Here is a 23,633-nt window from a genome sequence, read left to right as displayed (position 1 = left end):
CGTTTATTATTATACTTCTACAAGCTCGTTAGAGAATTTATATTCGTTCGGATATATTCAGTTTCCTGTTACTCGCTGATAACAGTAATTATATTCTTAATTCAGTTTTTATGTAATGACTATTAGATACCAATTAAAATTGTCTTGATTAGTTTATACATCTTGATTTAATCGTATAACTTGTAGGCTAACTTAATTAATTATTTAATTTGCTAAATATGAATACAAAACTACAATAGTTTCATCTTACAAGGCGTTGAGTACAAGCTATTATAAATTATTCTTATAAATTATTAATTAATTAAGATTAAGTATTAAGTAAGATTAAGATACTTATTAAAATAAAATTTATAAAATAAATATATATATTTAATCGTATCAAAAGAAAAATTATATCATAAATTAAATAAAAGTTATATAATTTTTTGATATTCTTTTATTTTAAGGTTTTCTAACTTTTAATATAAATAAGTCAACAATTGTTGTTCAAACCGGGTGGTGAGTGAGTAGAAGCGCTGAGAGAAGAAGGCATAGCAGTTGCACAATAGAATGTCTCGATAAAACACTGTTACCTATAAAAGAGAAAAGAAAAGAAAAGCTTTATTGAAAATTCAACTGTCGCCTTGTTGTAGGGCCTTGTACAAATCCGCCTGGGTAGGTACCACCCACAAATATTCTTCTGGCAAACAGCAATACTTATTGCTGTTTGCCAGTGTAACTATCATGTTTGGTTGGAATGGTTAATATTTCTGACACCACCAAAGTTTATGAGTGGTGGTGACCACTTATCATCAGGGTCCAGGCCTATTTGCCTATCCCCTTACCTATATCACAAAAAAAAATGTTAATATGGTTCTTAGTTAAATATATTAATCTAAATATTTAATTAACATTTCTGAAAAAGTAAAATTATTTAAATTTTAAAATTTTCGGTTTATATTGGTTCCTATAACAAAATATAAAATTTAAAGTAAAAGTTCATAATTTCCATTCGGCATTTAAGTATAAGACTTATAAAGTTATGCCTAACACAAAAACCATTACCAAAAGTATTCGAAACCTACAAGTTATTTAATAATTATTTTCTGACCATAAATTTTCAAGAAGCCACGAAACTATGCATAAATATAAAAGAATCCCAAACTATTGAAATAATATTTAATACAACGTACAGCACAGACAGACATCCCAATAATATCTATAAAAGTGTATAGATTTCATTTGAATTTTGAGGTAACGTTAGATAGTCCATTGGGCGGAACAGAATATGTGGATTTTAAATGAATATTACGAGTTATAAGAGCTATTTGTTCAGCCAGTGTAGTTAGCGCGGCCGAGGTACATTAGAATGGACTAAGTGTTAGTAAGCGTTAGTTATGGTTAAGAGCAGATATGGCCCAGTGGCTGAAACACGTGAATATTAAACGAAGATTAAACCCGGATAAGTATCATTTAATTTTCATGTATTGACAGTTCAACTCATATTGGTTGTATAGCAAATCATCGTGAGAAAACTTGCATAAAAAGAACTGACATAAATTGCCATGTTTGTCCACCAATCTGCATCGAAGTAGCGACTGAGCTACAAGCCGTCTCCTTACAAGAAAAGAGCTTTTTGTTTTAAAGATATTTCTTACCATTAGCTTGTCGTTCTTGCGGCTTCTGGATCTCGTAAACAGCAATATATGCCGTTGGCATCAGTCCTAGAGGATAAAATATTAAACATTTTTATTATTTTTAATTTTTCGTTAAAATTATAATCATAATGGGGAAGTTTAGAATTAACAAAATAAGATCAGATTAACGCTTATTTCATTATATAATTCTAAACAAATGCCGGCTACGGTAAGAATTGCGCTATTAATAAAAAGTTTTCCCTATCATTATGTGATTGAAGGAATTTGATTGAAGGAAGGAAGGATTGATGGCTATTCCTTCAATCTCATAGTCTGATTGGACGATCTTCTAACATGAACAGAAACATTTCTGGAGCAAGACCAACATTGACAACAATTGTTAGAATGTCGAAAGCCGAGATGGCTCTGTGGTTAGAACGCGTACACCTTAACCGATGATTGTGGTTTCAAACCCTGCTTGTTTGTCTACTGAATTTTCATATGCTTAATTTGAGTTTATAATCGTGCCCGGTGATGAATCGTCCCGGCATTTGGATAGAACCCGCTGCTTTATATTCTGCTGTCTAGACTATCAAAACACATGTGTCATGCCATAATAATCATATACTTTCATAATTTATTAAACAAACTAATCATGATTTTCAAAGTAACTATGGCTTAATACAATGCTACGTCAGAGTAGTTTAGTCATCTTGTATATTATTATTATATATGTACATATATAAGCGACATACAGCTGACTCATCGCGAGATCGAAATGGCACTTGGAATTTAGCATAGTTAATCCTTCCGCGATGTTTGAAGAGTTTGGCAATTTCAAAATCAAGTGAAATGGGTATATTTGTTTCATTTATATAATACTAATTTCTTTTTTTTTATAAAGACTAGAAAAATAAATACCTGGGTAATAAACTGTGGTTCGGTTTGCTGTATAATTCGCTGAAGGTAAGCTGAGGGTGCATGTGTACTCCTCGAAGGGTTCCGTGACGTCATCATCGTGTACGACCGCTTTTGTTATCACAGAGTAAAGTCCCCATGAATCCATTTTCATTTCCGATACAGCTTGAGTTAGGGGTCTCCTAAAATATACTCAAAAATTAGATAAAGTATAGACAATTATAACTGCACTACATCTTATGCTAAATATAGATTTTTTTTTTTTTAGATGTTTCTATACTAATAAACTTAAAACTCGCCGTTGGACAAGATCATAAAATGTCAGAAAGTGACATTGACTATAAAACACCGACCGAGTGCGATCTATAAAAACGGATAAACAATAATTACTGTTGTACGGGAGCCCCCTTAAATATTGCTTTTATTCTGTTTTTGAGTATTTGCTGCAACAGAAATACATCGTCTGTCAAAATTTCAACTGTCTAACTATCACGGTTCAAGAGATACGTCCTGGTGACAGACAGACGGACAGTGGAGTCTTAGTATTGTCCCCGTTTTACTCTTTGGGTACGAAACCCTAAAATTCCGAGGAAATTACGTCAAAAATCTTCCGAAATATATATAAAGACTACACCCACCAAGAAAATAGTGTATCAAGAAGTGTTATTGTATGACTGGTTTCCAAATTATGGCGAAGATATAAAGCGAGTTAGGAGAGAATTGCACTGCAGATTCCAATGTCGGCGTTAGTTTTTCCAAAGCAAATCGAGCATTCCTCGATAAATAAAGTAAGTTTTGAAACCGGATAACTCAAAATAAAATGTTATAACAGCAGCTGCAGTTGCGTCAGGAATATTTCATTCAAATTCGAACTTAAATTTTACTCTTGTTACATTCAAAGAATATTTCATATCATTAAGATACAACTTTTTTTAAGGATTTATATTTTATTTTTTCACATATGAATAATTAAAAATCGTGAACCGTTTTACAATGTTCAAAATAAATATATTTTATGTTTAAAGACCGGAGCACAGGAAGCACAGAGTAGCACAGAGAAGCACACGACAGCGCGGAACAACGCATTCTTGCTAACGTTCAGCTCATGACTTATCTATAATATAATTTGACAATGCAAAGTCTATCGGGCTCAGGTTTGCACAGATTCGTTGTTATGCGCTACTTAACCTATTTTATTTTAATATATTTTATTTTAATCTGTGCAATGTTGTAAATAAATCAGTGGAAATTACTATGCGCTGCTCCGATGTGCGTTATACCTAAGGTCTCTTTGACAACGTCTTCCTCGTTTTGAGACGAGTATCTTAAACAATTGTCTCTAAAACAAGCGCAGACTCGATCCTACAAACTAATGCAAATTTACACGACACAAACTACTATTCGTCATAAACTTCCGTAAGTCTTGAAAAGGGCATTAGAAGTTATTTTGATTCTAATTGATCAAACAATTCGATAATTTGACTTTTTTCGTAATACATTTCATCATTTTCAACTCTATATTAAGAAACGTACATATATCTCAATAAAGACAAAATAGATGATTTTGTATTTATATTACTAATTTATACTCATATTAGCCGAGATGGCACAGTGGTTAGAGCGCATAAATCTTAACCGATGATTGCGGGTTCAAACCGGCAAGCACCACTGAATTTTCATGAGCTAAATTTGTGTTTATAATTCAACTCGTGCTCGGCGGTGAAGGAAAACATCGGGAGAAAACCTGCATGTGTCTAATTTCAAAATGGGGTGTTGCGATTTGTGTGCGATGTTAGAAGAGTTTGGCAATTTCAAAATCAAGGGAAATGGTCAATTTTATATTAATATTACCAGTTAGATGTCTGGGCAGCTAGTTCACTTATAAAATATAAATATATATTTTTTTTAAAAAAAGATTCGAAAAATAAATACCAGGGTAACATACGGTGGTTTGGTTTGCTGTATGTATATAATTCGCTGAGGGTAAGCTGATACTGCATGGTAAAGTTTTATAAATTTGGTGCGGGTAAAGCCGCAGGTTCAGCTAGTTTTATATCAATAGCACACATAACATATAATTGGTTTGAAGAGAATAACATAATAAATAACCATAATTACTTACCCCTGTACCGATATAATTATTTCTGGCCTTGGATACAAGTCCTCGGCCACACATATAAGGGTCACCAGGAACACGTATTTCTTCTCTTGTGTGAAGTGAAAATTTTTACCTGGACCTAAAAATATACATAATCGTAATCAAATATGATACGTGAATTTTTCCAAGAAACTAAATTATACCGATAAATTTGGTTTTATTGAATAATATTCGGTGAAATTTTCCACAATATATATATTTAATTATGTACGATACATTATACGATATATTTTATTAAATTCTCACCCAAACTTTTTAAGTGTCCTTATTTAATGAAATAACTCGTAACGCTACCGGCTCCAATCATACATACGTACAGTACATATGACTCTTGACTACATAAACAAATAAAATATCTTCATTTTTTAACGTATATATAAATATACATATTTTATTACAATGATACGTTTTGACTGTTTATATTGTTTCAATAAAGAAAATAAACTAGCATTACATAAGCAGAGTTGTTAGAATATGGGCCCAGTGGTTAGAATATGTGAATCTTAATTCAATTGCAGGTTCAAACCCGGACTGGCACCACGGAATTTTTATGTGTATTTAAAACATTGCGAGAAAACCTCGCTGTAGGATGAAATTCTATTAAATATGTATCCTATAAATCTTCTTCTTACAAAGTGAGACTGCCATTGTCTAGCAGTGGCATTTTCTTTACTTTTTACCTATTTGCTATTATTCATAAAAATATATATTGAAATTTGACAGTAGTAGGTACACATACACAGATTCATCATTCCAATTCATAAAAGCACAATTCACAAATACTTAAATATAAAAAAAAAAACATTTAAATTGTGTTTTAAAATTAATTTAAATAATGGATTTGTATGTTGTATAAATGTTTGAAGGATAAGCTAAGAATTGTGACAGAAAAGGCACAAAGATAAAAGCACGTGTTTATATATAAAAGCGTTTAGATACTTTTACGTATTGTACGAGTACACTACTCGTTTATTACCTACAGGGACTCGCAGGTAACACACGAGTATTGAACTCGTATAACCTTACATTCGATAAAGCCTTACTGTAAATAAGCATTGGTCGCGTTCGGCGATCTTCCTCCATAAAAGTGGATACTACACAAGTATAGATGCCGCTGAGGTCTGTCGTGGGTTTCATTATTTTTATGGCACGGTAGGCCTGTAAGGGCTCATCTGAAACGATGGACAAAATAATTAAATATCGATTTCCGCATTTTAGACAGGTATTTTTTTTATAAGAAAATCTCTCGTTCAGCCATAAGTTTTCGGCTTAATAGCTCCTGAATATGATCTTTTTTTTTAACATTTTTTATTAACAGAGGGGTGAAGTTGAGAAGATATAATAAAATAAAATGTTTTTAATATTATTTTATTTTCGATTTACGAACATATAAAACAAACATCTCAAAGACCGCTTCTACGGACAAAGCTCTTAAAATCGAGACAATTTTTTTGTATAGATAATGCAATGTTTTCGGGCAGATAAGCTCATAATTGGAGATATAAGCTATTGCTAACAGTTGGAGAGAAAAAATATAATTTTATTATAGCTTTGCAATTCTTCCACATTCGTAGCCTTTAACGATTATTAAAGTATATGTATCAATAAAAAAGCACTATTGCCAATATTTAATTGTATTTTGAAAGTCTAACTTACCAGATATTCTAAAATTTAAGTCGACTCTTCCTTTCAGCAATCCTACGACCTGAGGATTAAGAGGTGGTATCCATTGATACACCAGACTTGCAGATCCGTTGAAGAACCACTTCATCACTAGTCCTTGAGTCGTTGTGTGAGTACTGAACTGACAGTCAAGAACAACAAACTCAGTGCCTATTTCAACGAGAGATGGAACTTCTATTCTATGAATATTAACAGCGACACATTCTGTGAAAATTTCCTGTTTTTTTATTATTTGTGCTGAGTCATAAATTAAGTTTTTTTTTCAGTTGTGTTCACTTTATTATATATTCACAAAGGTTAATTAATAGAAAAATGTTTAACGATATTAAAGAGTAATGTTTAAATATTATTAGATTTTTTATAATTTTAAATTTTGAAAAGTATTCTTTTAGAATTAAATTGAAATGTTAATCAAGAATGTTGTATCATTTCTGATCTTGTTAATGCCAATATAGATGTTATGTTTTTCTTATAAAATGAAATAAATACCTTAGTAAAAGAAAATGACATTTATATCAAATCGAATGAATTATATCTGTTCTACTTTATTCGAACTATATAAGTAAATAAAAAACTATATAACTATCCACATACATATATTCCATTATGACAAATATTGTTTTGTAAGATATACTCGAACACACGTCATGAATAATGAATCAAATGTGTACAAAATATGTACCAGCAATACAAACAAGCTTTTAGTAAAATTGGTCTCTTTTCATATTCTTTATTTATTAGGTATGAGCTTTATGAGTAACAAAAGTGCATTAGATATTGTATTTTAATATCTTGGTTGAATGAAGTTTATGTAAACGAGTCATTTAATTAAAGGCTCACGTATGAAAAACAGTTGTTGTATGATGATATGATTATCACTTATCTAGAAGATCATCGAATATCGAATTAGAATAAAGCAAATTTAACTTTGCATATCCAATTGTTTTTCTATGAACGTTAAGTATATGAGAAAAATTAACTGACAATGCTAGAATTAGCAAAATTATATAGAATTGAACCTGGCTAAATTATTTGTATATAATTAACGCAACAAATAAGAGGGAACAATAAAAACAAACGACGTTAATCAAATCACGAGTTGAAGAGAAAATTAGAAAAAGTTGACAAACTGCTAAAAGTTTGAACACGCAAACGTAATAATGTGAACACAACATATAATTTATAATGGTTTACACACGAGCACACAGCAAGAGGAACACGATCTGCGTATACTCCATCGTATAACATAGCAAGTTATTTAAGTTCGTGTATAAATAAAATCAACCCATTCGAACTATACCAGTCGTGCTGGTCGAATCGTAGCGACTGAACTTAATATAATCATGGTAGTCTCTGCGCATGCGTACCAGCCTGTTGATTTACTTCTCAAATAATGTTTATCGTTATTTTTGTATAGGATACTCGCACATTATTATCATAATTTGATAAACAAAACAATATCACGTTAGTGAATTTATAATACCGAGTTGCGTCATGATATAGCTGAGGTTACACAACACTTAAGTTATATTATATGTGGATACATAAGTTAGATTAAAAACCTTGTAATTAGCATTTATGATGATGAATTATGGAAATTATTATTTATACTGTTATTATTTTAAGAACCTTCTCAAAGATGGCTTGGAGGATATCTGTGAAAGCAATGAGACCGATTTTGCACCTAATTGCATCAGACCGTAGTTTTAATGTTTAAATTATTGTATTACATTTTTTGGCCTTTATGTTTAGCGAGAGTTTGTAACCATAGTTGTAAAGTCTTTGCTGTTTTTTTTTATGATGTATCTAGGCTGACAAGCAAATAACCCACCTGATGATAAGTGGTCATCACCGCCCATAGACAATGGCGCTGTAACAATCAGTAAGCATTCCTTACATCACAAATGCGCCCCCCAACCTTCAGAACTAAGATGTTACGTCACCTGTTCCTGTAGTTACACTAGCCCACTCACCCTTTAAACTGGATCACAACAATGAGTTGCTGTTGAGATGCTGTTTGGCAGTAGAGTATCTGATGAGTAGGTGCTACCTACCTAGACGGGATTCACTTAAAAAAGAAAATAATTTTATTTATAATTGTATAAATAAGTTATCTCTGTAAATGTAAATGTGTTTCGCTATTTACAAAACAATAAGATGTACTACTATTGCTAGTTTCATTTGCGTTTTAATATTTGACAAGGTGAGGTGGGCAGAACGTTTGCTGACCCGCGACCTCGCACTAGGGCTGCCTGCGTTTAAATTATGGAAGATTAACTTTATTGTGATAATATCAATAATATCGCGTTCATAAGACTCGCCATAATCTATACAGTAAAAAACTTAGAATGTAAAACAAAATAATTCCAGATTGTTAATAATTTAGGAAACTAACTGTCAATATCTAGAAGAGATTGAGAAATTTTAACGTATTAACAAATATACTCGTCGTTACGTACTACCGGTAACTTAGCTTTTGATTTTGTATTCGCTTTGTTGCTTCACTATAATGTTGATAGTATAAAAATGAAGATCAATCTTTCCATGGCATAAAAATTGCGCAGAAAATATTTTCCTCAGAGGACGAAATGCTATTGCTACTTGTGTTTTTACTCTTGATGAAAATCAATTTTTGGATCTCTTCACTGTTATATTCGTTATCAGCGAATCGATCTAAGTTAATTTAAGTCGATACATATTTTAGCGACATTTTACATGATTTACTTATCTCAAGAGTTAATATTATAACATTTGTTTATATTTTCTAAGCTTATAAACATTTTGATATTTAGTGTTTTAAAGTTTTATTGCATATAAAATCGAGGTTGAAACAAATTCTGTACTCGTCGCGCCTCTAATCCAATTTTCATATGTGTTCCCATAGAGCGACGGACAGCAAGCGTCCCTGCCGCATACTGAGAACTTTACTTTTTAATAATAAAGTGCTATAGCGGCTAAAGTTCAATAAAACAGCGTCGACCGATAGATATCCACTTTAGAATAAATAAGTATTCAATTCTGAATTAAAGTACTGTTTTTATTTGACGTACCTCGTTGCTGTACTTGTGTTAGTAATACGCATTGTGCAATTTGGTCTGGTTAGGTACACACTCATCAGATATTTTACCGCTGAACAACAATAGTTGGTTGTGTTGGTTTGAAGGGTAAGCCAGTGTAACAACAGGCACAAGGGACTTAACATCTTAGGTCCCAAGGTTGGTGGCGCATTGGCGATGTAGGTATGGTTAATATTTCCTACGGCGCCATTGTCTATGAGCTGTAGTGTCAACTTACCAGCATTTCGGCCGTTGTCCGTCCGACTACCTATATAATATATTTAAAAAACTATAAGGGTTGGTCTGTTTATGAAGTTTCGGTAACCGTTTGAAGTTTGAAAATGGACAGTGTCACATTCTCGTGCGTCAGAAAGGAGGTAAAGACGTTTTTCCGGCATCGGATGTCCCTCCGGTCGTGTCAGATTGCCGTTTGACAACGATAGTAAGGAAATGGACAGTACACTGTAATATAATATCTCGAAGTGCTATCTATAAGTAGGAGGCTAATGTTGGGAACAGCGATAATTAATAATTTAAGTGCCAAAACTTTAAAGTATTAAAAACGGCGTATTATATTATACAAGTAAGGTTATTAGCCATTTATGATTACTCTAAATCTATACTATTAGAATATTACTAAATTCGAAAGTAACTCTGTCTGTTACCTCTTCAAGCCTAAACCGATTTGGATGAAATTTGGTTTGAAGATAGTTTGAGTGCAGAGGAAGGACATAGGCTAATTTTTACTTCTCGAGAGGGTGAAATGGGTGATGACAGTTTGTATGCATAAGGTAAAGTTTTATAAATTTCGCACGGGTAAAGCCGCGGGTTCAACTAGAAGATTATACAATGTTATGTTGTAAATACAAAGAAAACAAATATTCATTTGTTTCTTTATTTTTAAATATATATATTTATATTTTTAAAAATTATGAATGCCATCTTGATCAAATTTGAATTTGTCGGTCCAGAGGTTTTTTTTAAAAAAAAATGCATCTTCTAAATCCTCATTAAGCATGAATCTACAGAAAGCAACTCTTCTTTTAGCATCCTCTTCGTAAATAACGTGCACAGGATTAAAATGATAAGACAGGATTAAAATGATAACACAAAATATCTTAATTGTAACTTAGCTACTGAACTGTTTATGAATCTAAATTTAATTTTAAATTTGTATTAAGTAAGTAAGTTAAGTAAATAAGTAAGTTTTTTTATTTTTATTATTTTAAATCAATTTTGTGGGAAAATTCCAAAAAGAGCTACCTTTAGTACGAATTCGGTCATGTTCGAATACGAATTTCCACCAGCGTCCTTTCTGATCATTTTATTTCGGTTGCTTTGAAATAAATTTCTAGTTTTTATACATTTTCGGAAAGCTAATTAAACGATAATGTTTTTAAAATAATCTGCAGAACAAGTTTCATAATGTTTTTTTTTGTTTTTCAGGCATATTTGAGGGAAGAAATTAAAAAAAAATATTGAAATAATATCGTTTTCCGTCTCGCATTTTTAAATTTGGACCGATAATTATTGTTTAAATATTGAAAAATCCAGTGTTTAAACGATTTTATAAATCAGAAGAAAAAAGTAGATTTTAATCGAAACTTTTTTTTTAATAAATTTTTGAAGTTGCAATTTTGACTTATTTTGAAAAAATCTAAAAAACGTGATAACTCAAAAATGGTTCACTTTTGCATCATGCATATGGGGGTTAAAATTATCGCAAATAGTCACCCCTATCACCTCCTAACGGGAATACGTCGAATTACCAATAACCCTGTATAATTCACCACTTTAACAAGCAATAAATCATATAAAACATAATAATAATAATGATTATCCTTGTAAAATAACGATTCTAAAGTGCATGTTTAAGTACTAAACACAAAATATGTACATAGGCACAAAATAGGTGCAGTTGGATTTATCCCATAATCTATACTTGACTAATAATATTGGTATGATTATTTTTATTAATTTTAAAAAGTTTCACAGTTATTAAGTAAGGTTATATTAGTTCAATAAATTATTTAATAATGTATGTCAAAGTGTATCAAAATTATGATATGAAAATATTTCGTGCTACACGCAGGCCCTATATCACGACATTTTAAAGTTACAAATTTTGAATTTTAATTGACGTCGCAATGCTACCTTTATTTATAATTTTGCAAACAACTTTGAGTCACACAAATGATATGTACTGACAGGGTTAATTATAAATTTAATATTAAAATATTATAATATATTCAATTCATTGTAAAGAAAAACCCCTTTCAGTTCGTTTTTTTTTTTTTATTTTATATGATTTGGTGAATAATTTACACACATTGTCTTTAATATTTCTTTGTTTTTTTTTAATGAGATTTTATTTAAAAACCCTAAAACATATTGTGAGTAATTATGCAGTCAGTAAACGACTCAGCCTCATATTATTGCCGAATAAGTACATTATTCTCTCGTATGTATGCATGCATTATAGAAGCTTCCGCTTACACAGGCTGTTCTATTTTTCCTATACAAATAAAAAATAAAAATTGTCTATGATCTGAATCTTAAATTATTTTTTCAATTATGAATGTTCAAGCCTTGTCCGCAACAACTGTATAGTGTCATTCCACCCTGAATTAGCTTGAATTATGAAAACGATTGCTACTCAAAGAAAACCCATGGTTCCCCCTCTATGTAATTACGGTCTACTAGCCAACAATAGCCACTCGTTTAAGATTCACTTTAATTTGAGCTTTTATATGGACAATATCGTTCGTCCGTTTATAGGTACTTTATTATGAGTGTAATGTATTCATTCATTCCATTCGTAAGTACACGAGAACTGTACTTAAAATTTGCTTAGGTATACATTTTATTTTAAAATGGCAGCCTGTCTCATCGAATCTGATGCTAATTTTCGTTTTATCGATGCCGAAGTTGAAAAAACAGAATGAACTGGCCATATTGAGCCACGTCCACATCCCCACCACAAAAAGTTTGAAGGCTTTAATTTAGCTCGCCTGTTAATTCGTACACGACTGATTCAAAGGCATTGTCGGCCATTATTGAAAGCGTAAATTGTCAAACAGATGCTGCGAACGACTTCGGTTACGTCCTGCCTGTTTTAAAACGCAATGAAAATTTTATCGACAATGTCATGGACACATGTATAACTGGAAGTGCAAACTCAAAATTTATTAATATTTACAAATATTTATTTAATAGTTTTATTATCGACTTATTATACTTATTAACATATCAACTAAATTAATAATTAAATTATAATCATAATATAAATAAATTAATAAATTCAAGAGGGCTGATTTATTCTTCGTCCAGCGTTCTTGCCGCCATTCCAAGCGAATATTGTTTGTTCAGTAGTACAAAATATAGTCACTAATATAATACGAAAATAATAGTTAAAATAAATTATATATTTCAATTATTTGAATAAATCTTGGATCCGAATAATGCTTTTAAAAATAATTTTATTATTCATACATAAACATATATATATTTTTGTACGATAGAATAATATTGTATACAGCTTATATAAAAATATATCAATAAATATTAAATAAACACAAAATAATAATTAATTAATAATTGCTGAAAAGCGACACTTTCCACACAACGGAAAGGTCTACTTTGGGATTGGACCTCATTCTACCTCGCAATTCCAATGCATGTAAATGTGGCAGAATTGATTCCAAAACACGCATGTTACCTGACAATGTTTTCCGTTGCCATAAATGAATTATAATGACTACGAATTAAGGACATGAAACTCATTGGTGCTTGAACGCAAGGACATGAATCGCTTAGGAAATAGGTTGGAAAACAAAATGGAATAAACGAAATCAAAATCTTAATATATATCATCCTTTTGTATATGTGTGTGTTTGTGTTGAAATGGTTAAGATTGGATCGGATAGACGCGGCAATTGATTTTAAGGACTTATTTTACAAAAAAAAAATATCTGTGTGTGTTTATGTAACTAAACTCTTAAGCGGTTGGATCAATTTTGATATTCTTTTTATAAATGCTTGTGTTGAAATGGTCAAGATTGGATCCGATAAACGCGGCAATTGATGTTAAGGACTTATTTTACAAAAAAAAAAAACATGTGTGTGTTTACGTAAAACTGAACTCTTAAACGGTTGGATCAATTTTGATATTCTTTTTATGAATGCTTGTGATGAAATGGTTAAGATTGGATCCGTTAGACGCGGCAATTGATTTTAAGGACATATTTTACAAAAAAAATATCTCCTGTGTGTGTTTACCTAGCTGAACTCTTAAACGGTTGGACTGATTTCGATTAAATTTTTTAAGAATATATTCTAGTGTAGACTCAATAGGTCGCACCGCGATCGGGAAGTAAATAAAATTAACTATCATTCCTATTTCACCCGGACGAAGTTATATTCACATCACTTGTTTGTTTAAGATATCCTTATATACAATTGGAATAAGTTAAAAAGCAGCTATTTAATCCTTAAGTGCTTAATGATTTCGGCTCCTCGTGAAACTCTCAATAAATGATTAATTGGTCAATTTTTCACGAGTCACTCTTGTGCGATGTTAAAAGACGTTGCTAATGTTACTTATGTACATTAAAGAGAAATGGAAATGTATTCGCCATACTACGCTGAGCTGATGAGCTATGAATAATAAAGAATTCTTGCTCTCTTTAGTTTTTCGCTTAATTGATAGTCTTTTATTAGACTATTTATTAAAACAATCAAACTTTACCAAACCTCATTGGAGCAACGTGGTGGAATTAGCTCCAAGCCTCCTCAAAGCTGTTATAATATTTATTAAGTAACATACTCTTCAAGCATTCCGAAAATAACATCAATTTTTTACTTATAAATATTCAAAATATCCTTTCTTAGTGAGGGTTCCTTTCTGACAATGATCTCGTTATACCTCGTTTTCACCACTACAAATGCGACTCATTGTGAGATCCATATATATACATAAGTATGAAATACCACCCGTGTGATCCTTGAAACTGAAGGTCGGATTGATTGATGACGTACAAGCTCACTAAGATAGAATTTTTGGAAATTACAACTTTGTATAAATTTCACCAGTAGAAATCGTGACGGACGGCTAGTAAACATATATAAATAACTTACAAGCCAAGCTTCGTGTGGCTTCGTTATACGTTGAATCATATTTTATCATAATTTTTAGGCACAAACCTTCCCTGAAACACGGTGAATATCATGGTACAAATTTCATATGAAAATATTCGCCGGATTTTGCGAGATGCGTTTACAATAAAGGCCGTAAATAATTACAATTACGAAATACAGATATATAATTTATGTATTATTAAAGTCCATCTCTTCCAAGTCCATAAGGTGATTCAGATCTTGTAACGAGATAGTAATTTCCCGGATGTCTGTAATCAATACAATATTATAAATTAATACAATTTTATTAATTATCATAAGTCCATCGAAGTAACTCTTTTAAAATTTTAACGCAATAGAGGTTTAATAGATCTTTTTTGAATGTTATAATTTTTGGTATTTGTAATCAAATGTACAATATTTTTATAACTAGTACCTATACGATATTGATTCCGTGCATGTGTGAATTCACATACGTTACGATATACGTTTGCGTGTGTACGTATGTAGGTGTGTATACGCTATGTATTTTTCATTCGCGTGAAAATGAATATTAATAATTTAGGGTAACGCTTCAGACAAAGAAACAAAAAACCGTATTTAATGTATGTAATCTAGAACTTTATAGAATGTCGCTTTCTGAAAAACTCGAATTTGTGATCGATTTTTTTGTTTAGATGAGATCCTCACATTTTTAAGTAATTTCTATTAATATCTATAAATTTAGGTAAATAATATCGCCACATTTGTCACCTACGCGCATAGATAGCACGAAATATATTTCGATAAGAAACAACGTCAGGGGGCTACCTATATTATATAAAGTCAAAGGCTACTTACAAGTTTTTATCATATTTGCCAAGATGCAAAGTGACAGCTTCCCTCTCTGCCTTAGAATAATTCTTCCACGTCCTGTAGTTCCTTGCGTAAGATCCTATTAGAGCTCCCGGATATTTAATTGCATCCACCAGAAGTTGCCAGCTCCTATTGTGACTGCATAAATCTAAAAGATATTCGAACGAAAATTGACCAAATGTATATAAGTATTATAGTTTAATGTACATAATATATATTAAAATTGATAAGTACTGACAAAACAAAAAAAAGCTATGTTCCCACCCGGTTGGAACAAAGTAGTTTTTGCTATATTATAAATTATATATTAACATAAATAACACACAATTAATATGCAATTCATTAAATTAACAATATTTGAGAATAAATAAATGTCAAAAAATAAAACTTTTATAAAAATCCCTTGTGAATTAAAACTATGTTATATATTATAATGTTATATTATACCGTATATTCTAGTGATAGAAAAAGAGAAATAACGATCGAAAGATCGCATGGAGGAGGCATATAAACCTTTTTCTGTACATGACGATTTCGCCCAGTATACTCTGCTATAAGCCACGTAAATGAACTTCGTTGCAAAAGTAAGTTGTAATAAAAACTTTAAAATAATTAAGTTTTTACTCTAAATCTGGCTTCTTCCCTTGCCTTGCTTTAGTAACATCGATTCCTTTTGTGGCATTTTATCTTTATAAAAATCGTCACTCACCGTCTCTAGAAAACATTGGAGTCGGATGATGGGGACAACCTGGTTGCTTGACAGCGGGACCCATCTTGAAGTTAGGCCAAAAGTCTACCGTGCCTGTTGACGTCCTCATTCCGTACTTACTAAAATCCGTATGAATAATGTCCACGAACGCAGCTGAAGAAGTATCAAGTTTTTGAGTACGTTTCTTCTCAAAACCTGCAGCGGCGGGATCTAACCCCGTGATTCTAAAACAAAAATTATTATAAAATAAACGTTCTTAATCTATATATATTCTTAATCTTTATACACAATAATAAACCTTATTCATTTATCTATTTATAACTAGATGTCACCACGATTTCATTCGCGTTGTAGTAGTTGTTTTTCTAATGTTAAGGATAAAAAGTACCATGTGTCCTACCTTAGGTATCAAGCTTACTTCATATCTCATTTCATCAGTTTCATCAAATTCAGTTTGGCGGTTTGCTGTATTATAGTTTTTTTTTTAACCGTGAATTAAAACTAAATTATAATAATATACAGGAAAAGTAAATTTACCGTGGTAACACTATTCCTTTTGACATCATGTTGCTGCCAGCAATGCCCCAAATATGCGCGCCGAGTGAGTGACCGATGAGGTGCGTTTCATTCAGATTTAGTCCAGCATCAGCGAGACTAATGAAGGCATCGACAAGATCAACTCCCAGCTAAAATATATTTAAAGTACAATAAAATAAAGACTAAAGAAACAGTCTAAACGTTTGAGGAGATAATACATAAAATTAATTGCTGCTTGCTTTAATAACTGGGCTATATCAGCTCAAAGACTGTTCAAACTAAAACGTGAAACAATAATTTTTGAAAGTGTTCGAAAGTGTTATAAATTATAACCAGGTCGGGAGCGCTGACCGATTTTGGTCACGATGACCATTCTTAATGAAGACTAAACAAGGCGACGCAACGTGCAGGAGATATAACGGGTACAAGTGTGATCGGTACCATACAATACAGGCGCACTCTCTATTCCCCTTTAAAAAAAATCGATGCGACGGATGGATGAACCCAACCGATACCGTGGAAATCGGAAGCCAAATACCTAGATAAATTCTAGATAGGAAATTAAACTTCAACTCACACATAACCAGAGTCCGAAACAAAGCAGCGTTCGTACTAGGAAGACTGTATATGATGCTATGCGAGCGGAGTAAAATGTCCCTTAGAAATAAGACGACAATATACAAAGCCTGCATTCGTCCTATCATGACTTATGCGAGCCCTGTCTTTCCCCATATCGAAGCGAAACACCTCAAAATACATTCCACGGCGTATTTTGAGAGAGCCATGCAACATAGTAATCCGTTGATAGCACAAGCCTGTCAATACAGGCCTCAGAAGTAATCTACCTAATAGACTCAGGCGACCTATGCACGTCCAGAACGACGAAGACGATAGCTTCACTATCGCAAAAGCGCCAATCGTAGGGAAAACCACCACACTACGCAACTCACACTCACAGCGTTGCCGCCGGCGGAAACGAGGACCCAGGCTAGCGACGTCACGGAGGCGGCCGTGATGTCAGTAAATTCTATCAGTGCTTAAATTCACACCCCACCGACTACGTTCTGAGCCGAGGTGCGATCTCATAGGAGACACCCTCAGGACGAACGTCAACCTCGAGCTCAGCGCTAAACTTTAGGGCTGAGTCTAGCACTCGCCCGAACGCCCGGTGACGCTGTAAAGGCTAGTAGGGCCAACAGCACTACTTCAAATAAGATACAAAAAAAAAGGATGGATGAATCGGACGCGACAATAGAGAGTTGGGACTTTGCTTTCCTAATCAAAGGAGTCCTACACTACCAACTTCCTAACTACAAATACATACCTTTAAATTGGCTAGACCCAAGATTTGACCCAATGATCTCGAGTAAGGCTTGTAAGCAATAGACTAGTGAGGCAGTTAATATTATTATTATATAAATAATATTATTATTTTATTTAATTTTTCTAGCTAGTGGTTAGTGGTGGTATGAAAATTTAGCAATTTCTTACATATCCAACGCGCCACCAAAATTGGGAACTGAGATGTCTCTTATAGATTCACTGGTTAACGCACCCTTCAAACCGGAATACAACAATACGAAGTTCGTTTGTTCATTTTTGTTTGGCGGTAGAATATATGACGAGCGAGTGGTACCCAGACAGTTTTGTATAAAGTGATTATTTATTATGAAAACGTAAGTAATAAATAAACAAGCGGTTGCAAGCATCAGCAATTTGTTTCTGTACTAATTGGCTACGAGTAAAACGTTTTGTGTTCCTTGATTAAGCCTCGGTTAACTCGATTTGCGAAAATATCTCTCAATACGCAAACTGCGAACAAAACACAAATACATTTTAATCATCAATTGAGAAGCACAATTATATAAAAACAGTAGGTAAATGAAATTACGTTTCCTTTAGCACGCGTTGCGGGTTGATTGCAAGTACAGTTAAAATATATTATTGTCTGTATAGTAAATAAAATTAAATGAAACACACTTTAAACTCATCTTGATATGATTATGCAATATTTAGAGGAAGTTAATTCATATCAATCCGCCGAGCGACCCGAAATGGCCCAAAGGTTAGAACGCGTGCATCTTAACCGATGATTGCGGCTTTAAACCCAGGCAAGCTTCACTGAATTTACACGCGCTTATATTTTGTTTATAAGTCAAACTGTATGTCTAATTTCAATGATATTCTGGTTATTGTGTTTCCACATGCATTGAAGCAGTGTGGTGGTTTTTTTTTTATGATATAGATAGGTGGATGATCAAATAGGCCACATGATGGTAAGTGGTTACAACCGCCTATAGACAATGGTGCTGTAAGAAATATTAACCATTCCTTACATCACCAATGCGCCACCAACCTTGGAAAGTAAGATATTATGGTCCTTGTGCCTGTAGTAACGCTGGATCACTCACCATTCGAACTGGAACTCGACAATACTGAGTACTGCTGTTTGGTTGTAGAATATCTGATGAGTGAGTGGTACCTATCCAGACGGGCTTCCACAAAGCCCTACCACCAAGTAAACCTCCAAAACCTTCGCCTCACAGGGAGAGTAGTCTTAGCCGAACAGTGGGCATATAAACGTTTTATTCGAATTCAATTTCAATTCACATCAATGAATATTAATATATTTGTACATATATTTATAAAACTATATATAATTAAAAAAGACAAGTATAGACAAGGCTTCTATAAAGTTAAGTAACAAAGTTTAAGGCGGACTTTCCGAACTAGAGAGCTCTTTCCTCACTCACGGTTGCAATAGCAGTTATAAAACGTATCACACGAAAGAGTTTTGGGTTTTTGTAAAGGCAATTCACGCGTTATTTACCTGTCTGGCGTTTGGAGCAGCCCAGTTGAAATATGAATTGACCAGACTTGACGTTGGTGCCGAAGCTAAGTAATCCCAATTGAGTAATACCACATTACTTTCTCCTTGGTCTAAATATGTTGTAATGACTTCGGTGATTGCTGGCCCAGTAGGCTTGCCTGAAATATATAATATATTACAAAGGCATATTACGTCAAACTATATTTAAACTCTTGAGTTTATCTTGTTTGCTAGACTATTCAAATTACACTTATAAAATGTACAGCTGGATTCCTCCCGTCTTGAGAAGAAGGCTTAGAGCATAATCCAACACGCTGATCTCAGAGTGTTTTATAAATATACATATGGAAGAATTTTATGCGACGCTTGATTTTTCTCACGATTTGCCTTCAAAGCCGAGCACGATATGAATTATAAACGTAAATTAAGCTCTTGAAAACTCAGTGACGCTCGTCCAGGTTTACCACTCTAAATTCATAGCGACTGAATATGTCTCGGCCACACTAACTGCCTTTAAGATAGTCTAACTTACGTGCATTGTCTGTTTAGTTTAATAGCCAGCTTATATGGATTCAAATACCGAAGTCCTAGGTACGAATCCGGGTCCAACTAATAAAGTTGTTTGAAAGTTTTTTCTAAGAATGTTTCAGCGTTAAAGCCCAAAAGAGAGTGCCTTTTATATATATCCTGCGAAATTAGATTATTGTGGACATAATATCGTTTCGGTTTGATGGACTTAAATTCGTATACGGAATTAATGGATCGTCTGGTTATTTCCCAGTGAAAAGAACCTTGTGAATAAACCAGCATGTATCAAAAAATTCTGACCTATAGCCTATTCCAAGGGAAGTCAGAGATAAAGAAACTTTAGATATGCGTATTTCATGCGATTTGCTAAAAACTAAGCCATATTGTGCAATACTAAGAGTTAATTAATACATCTTTATTTATAATACAATACTATTACGCTTAACTACTTATATCCACTTTAATTTTACCACCAAAATTCCGATAACAGTTTTATCAACGTTCAAAACGCCATTTTTTCGCAAATCCATAGTGAATATCATAGATAATTCAAGCTCTCGACCAATGATATCGCGTCAATTTGCTGTCGAATGTTGTTTATTTTCTCCTCTTATGGTTGGAATAGAGTATATGTATATTCATCAACCCATTCTTCAAAAGCGTGGTGCTGTAAGCCAATCCTTCTCAATGGAAACCATCATTTCATCTGCGGGCCATTTATACTAACGCTTTACTTATCTTGTACTGGTTTCAAGTGCTTCATTAGATTACCTAAAGATGATATGATATACCAGGGCAATTTTAGGCGTTAGCAAAAGACAGAGTACCTGTAAATCCGTGTGCAAATATCACAGTCCCGTGTTGCGGCTTGTACCATGACGTCAGAAATATTTTGTGAGCTTCGGATATCGAAAATTCAGTAAAGTTGTTGAATGAACTGAAAAAAGATGTCTTGAGGTTTATGTGAACATATTAATTTTATTACTAATTAAACTGTGTATAGAATTACACGTTATTTCACATCGCGTTATTATTACGTCAATAGTATTTGATTATGATATTGGAAAACCAAGATTTCTCTAACGTATCAAGTTCTTCTCGATAAAATCAAGTACGAAAGCGGAGTATTAAATAATTCATTATAATGTTACTAAAATTGAAACAAATTATATTACAATACTTAGATATATAAAATAAATCTTTACTCACTCGAAATAAAATCTTAACTTTGCATCTCGATCGTTCGCACCACAGAAAGCTGTTAAAATAATAGTAACTAATTGAAACAACTCAATAGTAAATCTATACTAATATTAAAAATGCAATAGTAACTCTGTTTGTCTGTCTGCCTGTTGCTCTTTTCATTCACGGCTAAACCACTAAACTGAATTTTATATAATTTGGTATGAAGTAAGCTTCAACTCTTAGGAAGGACACAGGCTACTTTTTTATGGCTAGTGCCTGAGGACTAAGCCCTAGAACACGAGCGAATCTGCGGGTGAAAACTATTTATAACTGTGTATAAAACAGTAATATGAACCCCGCCATTTAAATACATATATACGTTTAGGAATTTACCGCTTAAATTTTCATTTCGTGTCCAACCAAATACAGATAAATAAACAAGGAAGGAATCATTTGAATATTTTGTGCAAAATGTTATTTTAATATTTTTCAATTATTAAATCGATATCTTCTCTGTGTGCTTCCACGCTGAGCACTGTGTGTTGATTAGGATACATAATTATTTATGGTGGATTTGAATCTCTCAAATTCTTTAAAAGACAAGTCTACGTAATAACATATTTTCTGCCTGCGAAGATGCCCGTGCGAATTTAAATCGGGTATCTAGTTTTGTTATGAAATAAAACACTGAATCGAATTTGTAGAAAACTAAAATAATTATTCAGTTAATAAATATCACAAAATTTACAAATAAATCACTTAAAATATTTTCAAGAACAAAAATATAATCATTAATAATCCTGACCCAAAATATATAAAAAAAATATATTATATTACATTTATTTGAATTTGGAACACTGACATGTTGAAAATATAAATTGTAAAATACTATTACTTGACATAATGTTCAAAACATGATATCATAGCCCAATGTCCGAATTCGAAATACAGATTTTATTCCATAAAACATCAAAATAAAAATATTCTGAGCAATTTGTACAATATTGATATCGTACAAAATAAACATATTGTATTTACCGAATTCAGATGGCAGTGTATTTTAGATAACCTAGTTACCTAAAATACACTGAAAAAACCATCAACAACGCGTGTTTCAATGTTTGCGCAATGAGTCACTAACTAATTGAAACTTAATTATAATATTTTTTAACTATTTGCTTGTTAAAAATTTTACTTGAACAAATTATTTCGACAAAGCCTATCTCTAACGATACTTCTATACAAACGATTATTAAAGACAATTTCTCATGAATATTTAAATCAATAAATTTTCAACAAAAATAGGATGAAATAATGATTTAGGGAAAACCAAACAGATTAATCGAATTATAAAAATTACACGCCGTCCAAACGATTGTCGCGAGGCATTGTACATCTTTAAATTGCTAGGCTCAGTCTTTGAGATAAGTAAGCACTAGCTTGTTAGCGTGGACCAAGTATGGACCAGTTTTATAGTCTTAAGGTCGTTTGTTATGTTTATGGTATGTAATGACCTAGGACGTAAAGTATGAAACCCAGGAACGAGTGTTTATAAACATTACAAAAAAAATTGCATGCCGAAAATGTTTATCGTGAAATACTGTTCTTTATTTTAAAGTTGAACTTTGAATTTGTAACTGAAGTAGCAATGTTCCATAGTAAATAAATTGATTTAAACTGAATATATTTTCACGTCGATAGCCAATGTTGACAATTCTAATAGTCGTTTCTTTAAAAGAACAAAGTTGAACAAACTAAGAAATACATTTCTGAACTACATATAAGTATTTGTATATAACTATAAACGAAGTCGGACGTAAACGAGTTTCTGTAAAAGCGGCAGGATGACTTTTTAAAGAGAAATTTTGATAAACTTGCGATGTCATATAATATGTTTTTGTATAAAAAGGTGATATATTTTTGTTTCTTTTTTATGTTAGCAGCTTGTAACTTTATTACGTCATATAAAATAAAAAAATCTATCACGAGTCATCTCATTAAGTTTTATTTATAAAAAAATATACAACGAAACTTTCTACATTAATTCAGTTAATATGTTATTCGCTAGAAATGAATGTGTTATTGAAATTTATAATTATATTATTTATAGCAGTCATATTGTTTTATAAAGTAAATATATAGTAATTATCTTACTCACCAAGGATCACGAAAAAATACAACCCAAAAACACATGCGTTCATTTTGCGTTTTTTGTAACTAGTCATTCTTTTGTTTGGCTCCTTTTGTTTATATAGGGGCTGATATCTGAGTGTCCTTGCGGTAAGCCTAATCGTCACCTTGACATTACGGAGCTGATTAAAGTTATATTCAATTTACGAATAACACATTTAGGATCTAGTTTTGAAAAACAATTTCGCGATATTTTATAATTTGACCAACCGCAGCCCGCACTTAATAAAGT

General features: G+C 32.3%; 2 protein-coding genes across 2 annotated transcripts; both read right to left on the bottom strand.

Moving 5' to 3' along the window:
• Nucleotides 1-439: 439 nt before the first annotated feature.
• On the bottom strand, nt 440-7,705 carry LOC113404335 (uncharacterized). Its single transcript, XM_026645205.2, has 7 exons — nt 7,574-7,705; nt 6,349-6,579; nt 5,736-5,864; nt 4,657-4,771; nt 2,538-2,716; nt 1,638-1,703; nt 440-572 (listed from the first exon to the last, which is right to left on the bottom strand). The coding sequence occupies exons 1-7, from the start codon at nt 7,611-7,613 to the stop codon at nt 487-489; spliced, it is 846 nt and encodes a 281-aa protein (XP_026500990.2). The 5' UTR covers nt 7,614-7,705; the 3' UTR covers nt 440-486.
• Nucleotides 7,706-14,751: 7,046 nt separating this feature from the next.
• On the bottom strand, nt 14,752-23,497 carry LOC113391915 (phospholipase A1-like). The gene is made up of 8 exons (XM_026628047.2): nt 23,370-23,497; nt 21,236-21,284; nt 20,854-20,963; nt 19,499-19,656; nt 16,669-16,817; nt 16,132-16,355; nt 15,408-15,570; nt 14,752-14,836 (listed from the first exon to the last, which is right to left on the bottom strand). Exons 1-8 carry the CDS (start codon nt 23,434-23,436, stop codon nt 14,767-14,769), a joined length of 990 nt encoding a protein of 329 aa, XP_026483832.2. The 5' UTR covers nt 23,437-23,497; the 3' UTR covers nt 14,752-14,766.
• Nucleotides 23,498-23,633: the final 136 nt, after the last annotated feature.

The sequence above is a fragment of the Vanessa tameamea genome, chromosome 10 (genome assembly GCF_037043105.1).
Source record: "Vanessa tameamea isolate UH-Manoa-2023 chromosome 10, ilVanTame1 primary haplotype, whole genome shotgun sequence".
Taxonomy (NCBI): domain Eukaryota; kingdom Metazoa; phylum Arthropoda; class Insecta; order Lepidoptera; family Nymphalidae; genus Vanessa; species Vanessa tameamea.
This window is presented reverse-complemented; position numbering and strand designations above follow the sequence as displayed.